Raw genomic sequence first — 15,996 nt, forward strand, 5'->3', positions numbered from 1 at the left:
ATGCGCCCCCAAGCCCACCGCCTTCCTAAAACATGTGAGAACACTTGCTCAGCTCTCCCATGTAGTGTGTCAGGTTGGCATGAGAACAGCTTATCTGTTCGCCTAGTTTATTACATACTGATCACTAATTCAACTTCAAATGCTTGGTCAGTTGCACGAATCTCTTAAAACATTCAGAGCATCAGCTATTTCAGGAATTCAGCCACTTGCAGAATTCTCTTGGAAACTTCCTCTTCTAACCTCTTCTAACCAGACTGGGTCACACCTACTCTGACCTTCCTTCTCCATCATCCTTTGCTTTCTCTTGAATTGTTCCTCTGCTTCTTGTGGCCCATGAGTAAAGTAAATTTCTAGAGACATATCTGAAAATGTCTTTCTTCACACACACACACTGGATGGATAGAATATATTAGTTGGGAACCATTTTCTTTTAGAATTTCAAAGGGTCGTTCCATTGTCTTCTAACTCAGGTGGTGTTAAGCAGCTCAAAGCCATTTGGATTCTTCTTTTTTAATTTTTATTTTTCAATTAGAGTTGACATTCAGTATTAGCCATTTTGATTCTCACCCCTTACAGGGACTTCCGTTTGCCCCCATTCTTCTGAGCTTTCACAATTCTATTTCGGTGAGCAGTCCATCAGTGAAATTTCATGCACATTATCTATCTCATGTCCTTTATTTCCTTTCAAGTTTTTTTTGTGGTTTTTGTTTGTTTGTTTGTTTTATTTTCTGTTTCTTTCTGGAATCTCATTTGTTTGTATTGAACTTCCTGGTCTGGTCTTCCTCTAATTTTCCTATCTCCTCTATTTTCCATTTCTAGTTAGATAGATAGAAAGATAGTAAGATAGGTAGGTAGGTAGGTAGGTAGGTAGGTAGGTAGGGGATAGATAGATAGATAGATAGATAGATAGATGGATGATAAATAGATAGATGGATGATGGATGGATGGATGATGGATGGATGGATGGATGGATGATGGATGATGATAGTCTCTTCACTTCTTTCTTCCATCCCTCAGTTGGTCCTTCCCCACAGATTATTTGAGAAGCACTGTACTATGTGGTCCACCTCACTCTTTCTTCCCTGTTTTAACATTGCACTTGTTACTTTTGCATCTTCTAGAGCTGTTTTAAACCTGAAGGCCTAGCTTCATGCTTCTTGAAATAATCAATTATAATTATTCCTATTGATGTTGGTACAGTTTCTCTTCATACACTTTCTTTGTTGCAACAGCCCAAAAGACATATTCAAAATTCTTCTGTGCATTCATGTATTTTAAGAACCACTGTCCTATCACCACTAAATTCTCTATTTACTGTTTATATCAGCATTTGGGAATCATCTTTTCTATTTTATAAATTTGAATTAGGCTTTCTTGAAAATGTTTCAGTTCCCATAACTCCATTTATTTAGATTTGTTTCTCAGATAGTGTTTTTTTTAGATTAAAGGTGCTCACAGTGGCTTTTGTCAGCAAAAAGACCCTCTGTTGCCTTTTTAAGTGTGTCTTTATTTTAGAATTCAGCTAGTTATTTTTTTCCCATAACAACCCTTTTTTCTTCTATATGTATCACTTATATGTCATAATGGTAATGAAGCATAGCATCTGTTGCAGCCCTTTGAGACAATATTGGCGGGGGGGGGAATGGATAAACACATCAGTTTGTTCCAGTTCTATACAACTTTTTATCTTGTTTGCCTCTATAAAGCTCCCATCTATTTTTAGATAGACTTATTTTTATTCCCAGGAATTCACTATAATGCGGTTACATTTACATATATGATATTCATTCCAGCCAACCAAAAAAATTAAGACTTTCTCTAATCTGTTCTCTAATTGAGATCACCTGTTTCATATTATATATAGGTAAAATTAAGAAACTGATATTGAAATCAAGAAAGCATTTGCTAATCAAAGTTGAAAATAGTAGTAAATGAAGCCATCACTTTTTCTCAATGATTTTTGTTAGCCAACTGGAAACAGAGCCTGGTGGGTTAGAGGGCTTTTATTTCAGAGCTCTGTGGATAATCTTATTAGCTCCATAGTCTGGGATATTTGTGCTCCTTGATATACTTTGCTGGTGATCACCTTTTCTTTTCCATTTATAGTGCATATCTTCCACTTCACAAAAATGCATTTATTTACACTTTCTTATTTGAAAGAATCTGGGCATATCTAAGTAATAGCTCAGACAGTGTAAACTGACATTTCTTACTTTGAAAGGCAGTTTCCTCATGGCAGAAACTGTGGATGTCAGATTGGCCCAAATTGGCCCATTGTTTCTTAGATTTAATGCCTCATAGCATTTTCCATGATCCCTTAAGCAGTGAGATTTCCCTTTGATCTTTAAGATCTTTCTGTCTACATGTTGCCAATACTTCTCTTTAACTTTTACTGCACTATGATCACAGCCATCCCGCTCAAAACATTCATAGGTGCTAAAAGTTTTGGCAACTGAAAGACTGATGCTTACACGGTTTCGGGTTCATTTAGTGTTTAACACAGGCAGACACGAGTGTCCTAGGAAGCACATGTTTCATCAGTTGCCTAATGGACAGCTTTCTTCACTTCTCTTCTGCAGCATCTTCTCAGATTTTTAGAAAATGGCCAGGACAGTATTAAGAGTTTCTGAAGTTTGGCTTTGAAGCATAAAGTAATATTTGATAGACTTCCTTCTTTCCAGTAATTTAGTAAACTTCCCTTGTTCAGGAGAAAGGAGATACTATAAACTTGTGAAACTTTGCTACAGGTAAGGTCCTATGGAAAGAAAACCCATCACGATTTATTATTACCTAATACATCAGTCATTCAATGGATAGTGTCTTTTATGAACAAAGCACTGTGCAGTATGTGCATATTTTCATTGTATATATTTTTTAACTTAGATGTTTAATTCTTTAGATAATATCTGTTTGGTGAAGGAATATTTTACTTTCCTTTCTTGTATGAAATCTACATCTTCCCCATCCTTTTTTCAAATTAGAGATGTTATGTGAGAGAAGTTTTGATCCAGCTTTTCTCTCAGCCTCCATCTTCCCTGAGATAGTCAATTTCAGTCATTGTCCCCAGTGAAGGGGATCATCGATGCAGATGGTCCAAATCCCCAGCTAATCCTCTCTGTGGGGTGCGGTCACAGGCCCACCACTTGGAGCCATAGTCCTCATCACACCTGGGGCATGACCGTGGCTCCCTGGGACACAGGGCAGTGTTTGCACAGTGAGAAATAACTCCCAAGTCCGGAGGATAATCTACAAGGCAAATAGTCCCACAGGGATCATCAGGAGCCCCTGATCCAGACAACAAAAAGGGGCACTGGGTCTTTTCTTAGAGAGTATCAAGAGCTTACCCTCTTGCCCTAGAATTCAGAGACGGAGTGTTATTCTGACGGCCCAGTCCAAGGGCAGCCAAAGAAAGCTTGCCACCAATATACAGATGACCTTAGGTCAGGCAGTAAAGAGAAGGATTGTTCTGCTCAACTGCAGGCACAGCTGGTGAAAGGAATGAGATAAGCATTCAGGATTCCTGCAGAATCGCACTGCATCCAGTTTTGGGTTCTACTAACAGGGAGACTTAGGGATGCCAGTAATTAATATGCAATTACTTCTTGATTTACAAGTTTTATAGGACCTGGTTCTTTGAATTTGAGTTTAGGTACATTACAGCCAACAGGTACTATACAGCAAGATTCTCATTTGAAAGTCTGTCAGTCGCATCGGTCGTTGGGAACAGTCATTCTATTCTTGAAATGTCAGAAACCTCTGAAGTACAGGAAAGAATCATGAACTTAAAAATCACATTTTTTTTTTTTCCTCCAGATGGCATTTCTCAGAATCTCAGTATCCAAAATATATCTTAAAATGAACTTTTGGGGCATCATTAATTTACTTGGTATAGGTTAGATTTTTTAACTTATTTTTAATATTATTCCCCATTTTGAAAAACAGGATAACTCTTCCTTACTTTAAAGCAATGAGGGTCTGCCAGTGTCTTGTAGGAGGTGACTTTGGGGAAAAAAAAATTATGAATTCTTGCTCTCCTCTACTTTCCTTTGAGGAGGAAAACATTTATGTTAAATACTTACATATTTTAAGCCCATGTGTTTTTAAACAACTAAAGAGGAGAAAATTAAAATATTTTCCAATCAATTCCCTCAGGAGAAAGCTATGTAGGTAATTATGTCAACTACTTAATAAATACACAGTGTGGACTGGGACTAGCCCTAAACACTTTACAAACAGTCGCTCATTTAATCTTCTAGTCCTAGAAAGATAATGTAATCAAATGAGGAAACTGAGGTGCAGAAGAGTTTAGGAACTTACTTTAAGCCCCTCTGTTGTAATGTCCCTTGTGCCCTAGGAGCTGGCTCATGGTGCAGAGTTAGACGACAGCAACCTTGTAGTTCAAACATTTATGGTGCCTCCAGGGCTGTCTTCCAGCCTCCTCCCCATCATGGTAAGGAAGCTGAGTTGCTATGTATCAGTGGTTAGCCTGTTCCAATCTCTTGCCTAGATCCAGTAAACAAGAGCCAAAGAACTGGGGTAAGCCCTGAGAATGAGGCTTCTCCCACAGTGTCTTCCCACATTTTGCTTCAAACAAATGAAGTTGCAGGTGGGGCCTGTCAGACTATCTGGAAACTATTTGTCTACTCCCATCACAGCTGATATATATTGTCACTTCTGGCTCACAGGTGCAGCATAAACTCAATTTCTCTCTTCCCTTCCATGAGCGAAAAAAAAATGGGACTGGTATTGACTTGTGCTCTGGAGAAAAGCTCAATCACCTTCACGGTCCAAGCAGATTTGTGGCTTTCTCATGTGGCTTGTTTGTGGGGTTTTACCTAAGCTTGCTGGTCAGCCAGGCTGAGTCATCGTGATCATTCAAGCTTCTTAATGCCCTGAGCTAGAACATCAACCTGTGAAAATTGAATATCATGTGGATTTTAAATGCACATCCCTTATAAAATTTTTAAACCTTGCTGGATTTTACTGGAATATTTGAACCAGACTGAGTATATTAAATTTATGAGTCCAATTGATACAGTACCATAATAATTCAATACAGTATGCTTATATCATTAAACTCATAAAGAAGGTTTTCTGAATAGCTATAATGAATAGTTCTGATTTTGTAATCACAGACTAACATTTCACCCTGATGAATTTTAACTGGAAGCTCTTAGAATTCTCTATAATATCAAAATGTAAATGTCATATTTCAAATGATGACTACTTATTTCAAGTATTTACTTTAAAACCTATGATAGATAGGAAAGAAGTACCTGCTAAGACAGAGTTATTCAGTAAAAATACTGAAAAGGTTGGAAGAAGTTGCCATGAAGTAAAATAGGATTGTAATTTACGGCTACTCATAAACTATAAATAGAAATAAACTTTTTTATTCTACTTTGACAAATTTCATTTATTCCGTCATCTCTTACCTTATTCCCAAACACATGTACCTTGTACCTTTAAAGCAACCACTATTTTATTGCTTATGGATTTTGTGGTTCTGAAATTTGGGCAGGGCTCGACTGGGTAGTTTATCTTTTCCAAGTGATGTCCAATCAGGCCAGTTACATGACTGCATTCTGGCCGTGCCTTCACTAAAGATGAGGTGCAACTGGAGCACTGGAACCTGCAAGGTCACTTCCTCACTCTCAGCATTACCTCCAGTGCATTCTCTTTAAAACAAGTAATAGACTCCACCCGGAAGGCCCGGCAGGACTCTAGGTCCAAGCAAAGGGAGATTGCTAGTGCACAGTGCAGGACCCCCAGTGTAAGGACTGGTGGAGAGCTGATCCAGTGGGCAGGGCGTTCCAGGAGTGCGTACCCCACACTGAACGGGCCATGCATGGTGTGCAGTCCAGTCATGCTGGACTGTTGGTGGTGCTCCAAGCTCTGGTTCCCCACTCCAAGGATTTGTACATGCTCTCCCCACTGCCTAAAACAGGCCTTCTCCAGCATCTTCTTCCAATATCTTCACCTGCTCGTTCTTACCCTTCAGATCTTGGCATAAATGTCACCAATTCCCAGGACTAGGCTGGATGCCTTTTTCCTAAGTGCTCCAAAAGCATATCATTTCTGTTTTCCCGTAGCCATATTTTAAATACTGCTTTACCCATCTGTCTTCCCTGAAAGGCCTGCAAATTACTTAGGACAGGGACCGAGTCTTATTCACTACTGAATCTCCAGAAGCTCTGGCATATAGAAAGCTCTCAATAAATATTGATTGGGTGCATGAATAAAGTAGGAAGAGAGAGGAATCCAAAAAGAACAAACCTTCATCCAGTCCCTAGAAGATAAGTAAGATTAGGATGCTGGGAGCAAAGTTCCAATAAGACCGATTGTTAACAAGGAGGAGATGGGTGCAGGCCAGCCTTGTCAGGGCAGGCACTGTATCTGTTTAATTCAACACTGGCACACTGCTTTGTGTACAGCAGGTGGGTAGTAACTATCTGCTGGATAAAAGAGTTGCTTGAATCAAATCAAACTGTACTGATTTAATCAGAGCGTGGAGGACATTTGGGGCATGTTGGGAAAGGAACCCAGCATACCTGATTCAACAGAGAAATTTTAGGATTCCGAAATAGCCAGACAGAGGTGTTCAGACTAGAACTTATGAGAGTTTAGAGTGAGGAAGACTTGGTTGAGTGAATGATATTGACCCCACCAGTGACCAGACCTTTCTCAGGTCTAGAAATATCCTAGCATGTCCTCATCAGGGCCTGATTCGTCTTGAGAGCCCATCAGTTGATGGTGAATTTTTTAAGTGCCGCAAGGTAAATAAAACCTCTAAGTCTTATTAGACTGGTAGTTGTCTTTAAGCTGCCACTGTGGACAATGACTTCTAGAAATGAAGAATGCCATTGAATTATCTTCCCTGTTACTATGTCACAATGGGAAGTGGATAAGCCACATTACATTTTTAAAGAACACTTTAATTTTAATAATTTCAATAACTTTAAATTAAATTAAGGATTTATGTTAAAATTTTGAAAAATAAAGAGGGCTCCACAACAATGAGATGCTGGGAAAATCATTAGAATGACACATCTAGGGTGATACATTGCGCCTGAAATAAACAGTAGGCTGCAGTTATAGTCATGAGCCGTATTAAAACAAACTTTTTAATAATACAGAGTGGTCATGATTTTATCCCCCTGCTAATTAAAATAGAAGCAAGGGAGCCAAAAGATAATGTCTTTCAAATGTTACTGAGACCCTCTTCTCATTCCCACACATCTTCTATACACATAACACGCACAAACAGTGGTTGGTTGAAATTCGAGATAAATTCTGAGCCCCAAAGATAGGGGCTATATATACATTTATACATTATATTTCATGCTTAAAGGATTACACTATAAGAATTATATTAGGCCATTCTGACTTGCTCTTGAATGAGGAGCCAGTCATTTTGTTAGCCTCTTATCATCTGTTGACCTTGGCTGAGTCACTGCATCTTGAGGTCTCAGTTTCCTCATCTGTAAACAAAGGATATGCCTCTGTCCTCTTCCTCCTCCTCCTCTTCCTCCTCCTCAGTGTGACTTAGTGATCATATGCTCATGAACTGGGAAATGCTTTGTACAAAATGCTTGCAAACCCAAATCTAGGTTCAAGGCCCTCTGTGTTCTCCTGCACGTCCTGCTGTTGCCCATGCAGAGCTCTGCACAGCTGGCCTTGCTCCTTTGTTCGTATTGTTTCCTTTCCAGATCCCAGAACTGAAAGGAAATGACTGCAGGATGGGAAGGCCCAACATTTGACACCCTGCTAATCTCACCGAGTTTTGCCTGGATGGACTATAGAACACGCGATCCGCCCATATGGCCAGACTAGTATTTTGTTCAGAAACTCAAGAGATGAAAAGAACAACCCAGCAGAGGATATCTAAAGGCCAGTTTTTAGTCAGGTTGTTCCAGTAACTTACATACTTTTTCTTTCAGCCAGAGCTGAGACTAAAATTGTATTAGAGGTCACACATGAATCATGTTAACATAATGACCTTCATCAAGAATGTCTAAAATTAAATAGCACACATTACATTTTTTCCTAATGTAGTGTATTGATTGAGGTACTAGTCTAAAGCTCTAAAATAATTAACTGAATTATGGCTGAATTACCCTGTATTGCTGTAGGGAGTGTGTTTTGCCTTTCAGAACTCATTAACACAGCCAATAGACCATATTTGCCTATGTTTGGGTTCAAAAGATCAATAATGTGTAGTTGTGTTTTGAAATGGTGCTGGAATGTTAAAGATTGGCCTGTGTACATATCATGGGTAGGTGCAAGAGCCTTCGAGCTTAACGTCGGCAAGGGATATAGCACTAGGATGAGCTGATCAGTGGAAACATTATTCGTGAAACTCCTGGGATTGACCTCTTTCTAAGGGAAGAGTGTCCTGGGCAGATGCCTTGTTCTGATCTCCAAGTGCTTGGGTGTGGTACACACGGAAGGTTTCTTAAGATTCATGGCTGGTATTTGCCACTTGCCAGTGCCCCATGCGTTATTGTCAGTTCACTTGATGGCTAACAGTAGAAAATGGCTGTGGCCGTTGTAAGCACATGGGTTTATCAACTCCCAGTCTTGGGAATGGGCAGATCAAAGGCTCTTCTGGAGCTGCCCTCCGTGGGAAGTCGCTGAATTTCTTACACTTTTGAAAATGCTCTATGGCAGCAGTCACACAATCTGGAAGAGGCTCGCCCTAAGGCACCTTTGGTTCCAATGGACTCCAAACAGTACCTCGAGTAGGTCTTTGGCTATGAGGTGCCCATTCCAGAATATGTTTGGGAAAAATTCACCAGCCCTCTGTCCTAAGTTAGCCAGATAACCAATCTCCAAAGAAGAGAAAAGCATCTTTTCAGTGTTATTTGGTAAGGGAAACAGGCAGGTCGGTCAAAATATGGCCAGTGCTCACCAAGGCACTGTGAGTAAGATGTCAGAGCATGTGCAGAGCTGCTTAGGACTCCATGTAGAAGAGTATAACCTCTCAACAAAGAGTTCTTTTCTCTATGTTTGTATGGACATTAACTGTAGAGAACCCAGTGCCCCTGCTCTCCTCTCCATGAGAGCCGTCAGGCCCGGGAAAGACAGTATATCTGCCCAAGCAGCCGAGATGCCTAGTGTAGATGGCCTTGCCCCATGAGACACAACAGTGCCCAGGAGAGGGGGCCCCAATGGAAGAAGAGGGGATGACGGATGCCCTGGCAGCCTAGTGATTGAGACGTGGCCTCTGGAGTTGGAAGATATGGATGCCAGTCCTAGAACTCCTTCTTGTATACTCTGTGACCTTTGGGACATTACTTAAGCCTCCTGGACCTCAGTTTCTTCATCTAGAAGATGGAGATAATCATAGTTCCCACCTCACAAAGTCATTGTGGTAATTAAATGAGATGCACCATTGAAAGTTCTCACTGTGCAAGCCCTTGATAAATGGCCTTTCCATAAGAGTAGTGAGATTGTAGCTGGTCAGCCTGGTATATGTACCTGGACCAAAGTCCTAAGGAAATACTCACAGTGGGTCTTGGCAGGTAAAACTTAAAGAAAAAAAAAAAGGGCTACTTTGGAAAGAAAGGATCAGGAGCTTGCTATGGAGTATCTCTGACCATCTGTGTGTCCCTCATCCTGTTGGTCTCTCTTGGCCTCCCCTTTAAAAACTTGTGGTCCCTACAGGATTTTGTCTTTGTTTGAGAGTATTTTTAAAGGCATATGCTAGTTTAACACTTTGAAACAGACTCCATTGGACTCATCTCTCTCAGTTACTCCTACACCCTGCTCACTGCACCTGCATAGATTGAATTTTAAAAAACAATAAAATATGCCTGCAGCCTGTAGAAAAAAGGTTTTATGACATCCAAGTATATAGTATCAGTATTGAAATATGCCTTAAAGATTAGCCATCTAAATTTGATTTTCTGAAAGCACTGATAAGAAAATACCTTATTCTTCAGTGTTGGTCCAAGAAGCAAAAATTAATAACCAAGATAAATACCTAATATAGTTCTTGTTATTCTTAAGTATTTTTTGCCAACTCGATAAACAAATAACTCCTGGATATTCATCTCCAACATTGTCATGCCACTTTCTTTTCTCCCCTATGTCTTCTGTTTTCTCCTCTATCTCAGCCCTTCCTCTCTTACCCTTTCCCAGCCAACCCTCAGCACCCCCATCTCTCTGCGGCCCCTCCTCCTCTTGGCCCCCTCCTTTCCTCCATCGCTCACACTCAGACAAACCCTCCCCCAGACCCTTTCTTGCTCTACCCCTCCATTTTCTGGTTTGCAATCTTATTTTAAAGAGGATTTGTCTTAATCTGACTTTCATCCTCCCAGTATTCAAGGCAGGGCTGAAACATTGCACCAGGAATTGTGACCACTTTTCTCGGTGGCCCAGATTCAGGGTGTTTGACAAAGCAAAGACTCAGGTGGGACATCCACCACCAGGGTAGGCAAGGGTTGCAGGCTTTCTGTGGTCCCTAATGGCTACAGAGATTTATATTTGCTTGCTGTTATTTATTATTGTTTTTAATGAAGATTATGCCATGTGAAAGAAATAGAAATTGAATATTGGCTTTCACAGATTTCTTTTCCCGCTTTGCCCTTATAACCTTGATTAGTCACTTAAGCTCCTACTAATATCCTTCAGTTTTTATAATACTCTTTTATAAAGTGTACTGCTTTGGGGATGCAGCACGATACCTGAATTTATTTTTCATATACCAGAAAGGCTAGAATGTCTTTAGTTCAACAATAAAGGGAGGCCTTTGACAGGAAGGACTTTAATTTTCTCCCTTCAGCTGTAGATGCTATGGAAAACATTGTGAGTTCAGGCAACAAAAATTACTAATGTAAATATGTGTATATTTAAGTTTGTATTTTATATGTAATTGTAACGTATATTATATATACACACATATACATATTCGTATACATGTACGTACGTACATACATATATACATACATACATATAATAGAATTCTAGTACATTAGCTGACCTTGGATTGAGCCTGAAACCCTAAGGGTTTTCTTTATTGGAAGAATAGTGATAAACTTGACTCACCGAACACCATTATATAAAAGTAGATTTCGTTATTGAAAAAGAACTCAAACAAAAGACCCAAATCAGTCATGGTTGCATGGCTCACCGCTAAAGTCAATCAGGGTTATACAGCAGTGATAATGAACAAACTGCAGCTACACCCAACAGTGTGCATGAAGCTCACATCGTGGTAAGCAGCGGAAGCCAGACACAGAAGAATGTATTCTGTGTGATTTCATTAATATGAAGTTCAAAAACTGGCAAAACTAAAACTAATGAGTGATGCAGAAAGTCAAGATAGCAGCTAAGCTTAAGGAAGGAATTGTGAAAGAGTATGAGGAGGGCTGCTGGGTGCTAGAAATGTGTTAGAAATGTTGTAAATGTTGCTGATCACACAGGTATGTTCATTTTTTTTTTTGCAAATTCATTAAGCTGTACACTTTCGACATGTACTCTTTTCTCTGTGTATACTTCCTATTTGCAAAAAATCAGTCATCCAAGTTTCTTCTAAGCACTTTTCCCCAAGCTGGGCAGCGTGCCAGGCATGATTGGGGATTACAAAGAAAAATGAGATTCTGTCTGTGACTCTGAGAAATCTGGAATTTTAGTTCTGTCTTCTGTCCCCAGCCCTAGACCTAGTCCTTTGCTTTTGTCATTCACCGGAAAGACTTTGCCCTGCCCATCTCAAGCATGTGGCTCTGGACACAGGCAACCAAGGTCACGCCTCACCTCATATACTTTAGAGCACATTGGGGTCATGACAAACTGCACTTCCTAATCAGAGCATTTCTTTGAGCAAGGAAGCCGTCTATGTAATAAATAGAGCCAGGGCTGCCCAATTCTGTAAAGCGGTGTTTTTTTTTTTTTTTCCAAAGAAAAATCTCTTCTGTAATGTTTAGAATTAGTTGAATCAGATCCTTCTATCTCAGGTTTTCATCCACGCATGCAAATGAGTTCATTTAAAGAAAAAGGCATTACCTGCCCCTAGTTTACTGTTGTTCTTTTTATGCTCGTGCCCTAGCAGAGATGGTATCTCCAATACTTTTTTTCATATTCTTAATGTGCACTTCTCTCTTCATTTTACCCTTCAGGTTTTATTGGCCCTTTAAGAGTCTCTGCCTTCTGAAATCATATGACAAATGTTGATATGTCTGTTCCCAGATTTAAATACCTTCCCTTAAGTCAGAATTCATCTTTAAGGCAAGTTTGCCATGAACATTAGTCTGCACGTTAATGCAGCCTGCAGGAGACCTGGAGCAGAAATTGCATAGGAGCTACTGAGATGACGCCTGTGTCACAATCCAGTTCTGCTCACGCTTGAAACTGTGAAGGAATTGCATTGCAGCTCCATGCACCAGTGTCCAAACTTCTCATCTTCCTCATTCTAAATCATTCACTCTTAGCCTTTCAAAAACAGTCAGTTGCACACATGCATTTCATTTCAAGCATTGTCTGGTCAGGTGAGATCTACGATATTTACTAGTAAACATGTTTGGTGGAATCCAGGTCCCTCTGAAGTTGATATTCTCAACTTCCCTTCCCCTAGAAAAACTGAAGTCTGGTTGCCTTTTGCCTCTCTGACACAGTAAGTACTGGAGTAAGATCTTAATTTTTTAGCAATTGGTTTTGACACCTTCTTACTTTAACTTGATTGCTATTTCAAAAACCTTTCAGGAGAGGTTACCATGAGACCAATAAGTTCAGAGTATTGAACAAGGAAAACAGAGTCTGAGTTGAAAATTGTTGTTGATTACTAGCCTCGCTCACCTCTCTCACATCAGATTTCTCACCCTAAAATGGGTGTTACAGGAATAAAAAGAGGTAATTCTAGGTAGAGTATGATGATAACAAAACAGGTGACTTAGGAAACTTTTGGGTTTGATGCAAATGTTTGTTATCTCGCGTTGGTGATGGTTTCACCAGTGTACATGTGTCAAGACTCATCAAATTGTACATTTGAAGAATGTGCAGTTCTTGCGCACCAGTTACAACACTTCCATAAAGCATAAAAAATAAGATGTTAGAAGATTTTTAAAAACTGTAAATTATTATACAGATGTTAATTATTAGTAATCCTTGTTATTATTTTTAAGAAAGTAGCTAACAAATTTTCCTTGAGAAAAGGATCTTCTTTCAGAAATAAATTTCAGGTGGCATAGAGGTAGCTGAATTCTACTTCCGCTGGCCAAGGTTTCTCAACCGACGCAGTATCGATATTTGGAACCAAATGATTCTTTGCAGAGGGACTGTCCTGCGCATTGTAGGATGTTAGCCACAGCCCTGGCCTCCACCGACTGGATGCACCCTCCCCCCACCGAGAGCAGCAATCAAAAATGTCTCCAGCCACTACTACATGTCTCCTATGGGGCAAATCACCCCTGGCTGGAAACCACTGCTCTAAGCCATGGCCATGTTTCTTAGACAAATTCTTTTTGTTACTCAGGGTCTGTAGTTATTATTTTTAATTTCTAAGTTTGTGACAGGACTGATTATATTTTTAAACAAGCTGAAGCAGTAATAAAGGTTTTGTCCTAACCACCCCCTCCTCCTCTCCTTTCACCATTCGTCCTGTTTTCTGTTATGGATGAGATTTGCATGACCTGAAGTATATTAACTGTTTTTGTGTGTCCTCTTTTCCTTTAATACATCCTGCCAGCACCCGCATCTAACTTCATCCCAGCATCTCGGATCCTAATCTCAGACATGCTTTGCTGTTCAGTTCCAGAAAAGGCGGATGATGCTGTGACAAACACGTGCAGCAGGGGAAGCGGGGTGGAGAGCCAGTGTTCAGAGCAATTAATCTTAGTCAGAATTTCTTTTCATTGATGATTATAGGATTTGCAAAACAATCTGTAAATATTAGTACTTGGAACTGAAACTCTTGTCCCCAGTATTTCTTTTCTTTTATAAGAAGGATCCAAAGCAGATAGTAAGTGTCTCATTTAAAAATAATCAGCAGCATGTTTAGCATTGTACAGATGGCTAGCCTTCTCCCCCCACCCCCACCTCCTCGCCCAGTCATCTTTCTATTTAATGAGTAAGTTGGAGGAAAATGGCTTTTTTAAAAAATAGGATATTAATGAGTGACACTGTTTCTAAAAAGCAGACCCCTGTGCCAGGCATCTCTGGCCAAAGACAAGTCGCCTGCATAACGGATATCATGGCTATGTGTCCTTGGTTGGTCTGATGATAGAGAAGACAGTCCAAGAGATTTCCTGAGTCCCGTTTCTCTCAAGCTTGATGGGAAGTTGTTTCTGGAGATTCTTTTCTCCTCTCTTCTCTTCGACTCCACCCAACAATGTCTTGACCATGTTTTTAACTTTGGTCTCTTCCTCAGAAATACCTCAGGGACTTTTTCAGCGTGATGCTCCAATCTGCGACGTCTCCCCTACACATCAACAAAGTGGGGCTGACTCTTTCGAAACACACCATCTGTGAGTTCTCGCCGTTCTTCAAGAAAGGAGTCTTTGACTACAGCAGCCACGGGACGGGTTGAGCTGGGGCTGATGGAGGAACCACCAGTGCAGTGCCTTCTCATCAAAGCGAGCCTCCCAGTTCAGGGCAGCTCCCAGGCAAGGTCTGGGCCTGCCTCCTGCTGCTGCAGGCAGACACTCAGGACCCTGCCCAACGCCTCACCAGTTCATACCTAGTGCCTGAGTTTGGGGTTGGGATGCTTTGCTTGCTAATGGTGACCCTGACGGACACATTTTACTGTCCCATTGTGATTGAATGTGGCCTTTCCCCCACAGTGCTTCCTTCTCATTGCGCATCAGAATCTATCCCCTGTGGCAAGATGGATGTGGCTTGACTATTGGGTGTTCTGAGCCAAGCCGACATGGGACTGTGGGTGGCTCACCAGACTTCCCTTAAATGACTTTCATCTGATTTCTTCTTTCACCAAAATATATTCTTATTTTTTATATTCCTTCCATGTGGCTGCCCATATCCCAAGAAAAGCATTTTAAATTATTTCGTTGTATTTTTTCTTTTTCCTCTTATTTGAGTCAGAATTTTTGTATAATACCTATTAAACACTGATGTTTACACAGAATTTCATATTCCACAAAAAGGATTTTCGGTCCAATCATGAGTAGAGTCTTCCCTGCTTGACAAATTGGATGTAGGTGAGATCACTTAAAACTTCGACAAATCCATACTAAATATACACAAATAGGATATTTGTTTAATCTTGAATATTCAAGAAAATTTTCCCAAATGTAAATAGCTACTGTGCATTCTCAAGCTTTCTCCACCAAGCACAAAATGAGCACACAGCTGAATACATATTTTTGAACATAATTTTGTTCACATTTTTGTTATATAATCTACTGGATCTTTAGCTGAAAGACTAGAATTTATAGTGGTTTATTAATGATCCCTTAAATTACTCAGGACTTAATGTAGCATTGCACAGCTATGTACAGTAAAACTTTTGTTTTACTAAAGAGAAAAATGTGAGTAGAAAATACATATATATGGTATATATTGAAATGTATATAATTCTACCTATAGATTTATATATGTATTCACTCCTGTACAACAGTTTTATCAAAATATATAATCATTCATACCAAATTTATTAAAGGTATTTGCTTTTTAAAATTTAAATTGAGCTGCTATCAATATTAAATGAAATTATGGAGTCTGCCCTTTAGCTCATTTTATTTTAAGTTTGCTACATGATCATTTCTACAGATCTGTTTAAAAATTTATCTAATGTGCTTGGAAAAATACATAATGTATACTTTAGCATTTGCATTACAGAAGATACAGTTATAGTGAAGATTGAAGTCACAAATGAATGGATAACAAAACAAGTTTGCATTCAGTCTTCTAGAATATACCTGTGCAGCAGAGTTCTCCAACCTGAAAAATATATTTAAAGATGCAATTATTTTGATAAGAGGGAAAACTATCATTGCACTAATTAGAAATCATAGTTTAGCCTTAAAAAAAAAAATGAGGACT

At 39.7% G+C, this 15,996-nt stretch overlaps 1 protein-coding gene across 1 annotated transcript in view; it reads left to right on the forward strand.

The window, feature by feature from the left end:
• The window catches only part of KIF16B (kinesin family member 16B), a 276,301-nt gene extending 260,626 nt beyond the window's left edge, over positions 1-15,675 (forward strand). The window contains exon 26 of the mRNA XM_039874451.1: positions 14,366-15,675. Coding sequence (XP_039730385.1) covers positions 14,366-14,524 — 159 coding nt within the window. The 3' untranslated portion in view covers positions 14,525-15,675. The remainder of the gene's footprint in view (positions 1-14,365) is intronic.
• The last annotated feature ends 321 nt before the right edge of the window (positions 15,676-15,996 follow it).

The sequence above is a fragment of the Pteropus medius genome, unplaced genomic scaffold (assembly GCF_902729225.1).
Source record: "Pteropus medius unplaced genomic scaffold, Ma_sr-lr_union100, whole genome shotgun sequence".
NCBI classification, from domain to species: domain Eukaryota; kingdom Metazoa; phylum Chordata; class Mammalia; order Chiroptera; family Pteropodidae; genus Pteropus; species Pteropus medius.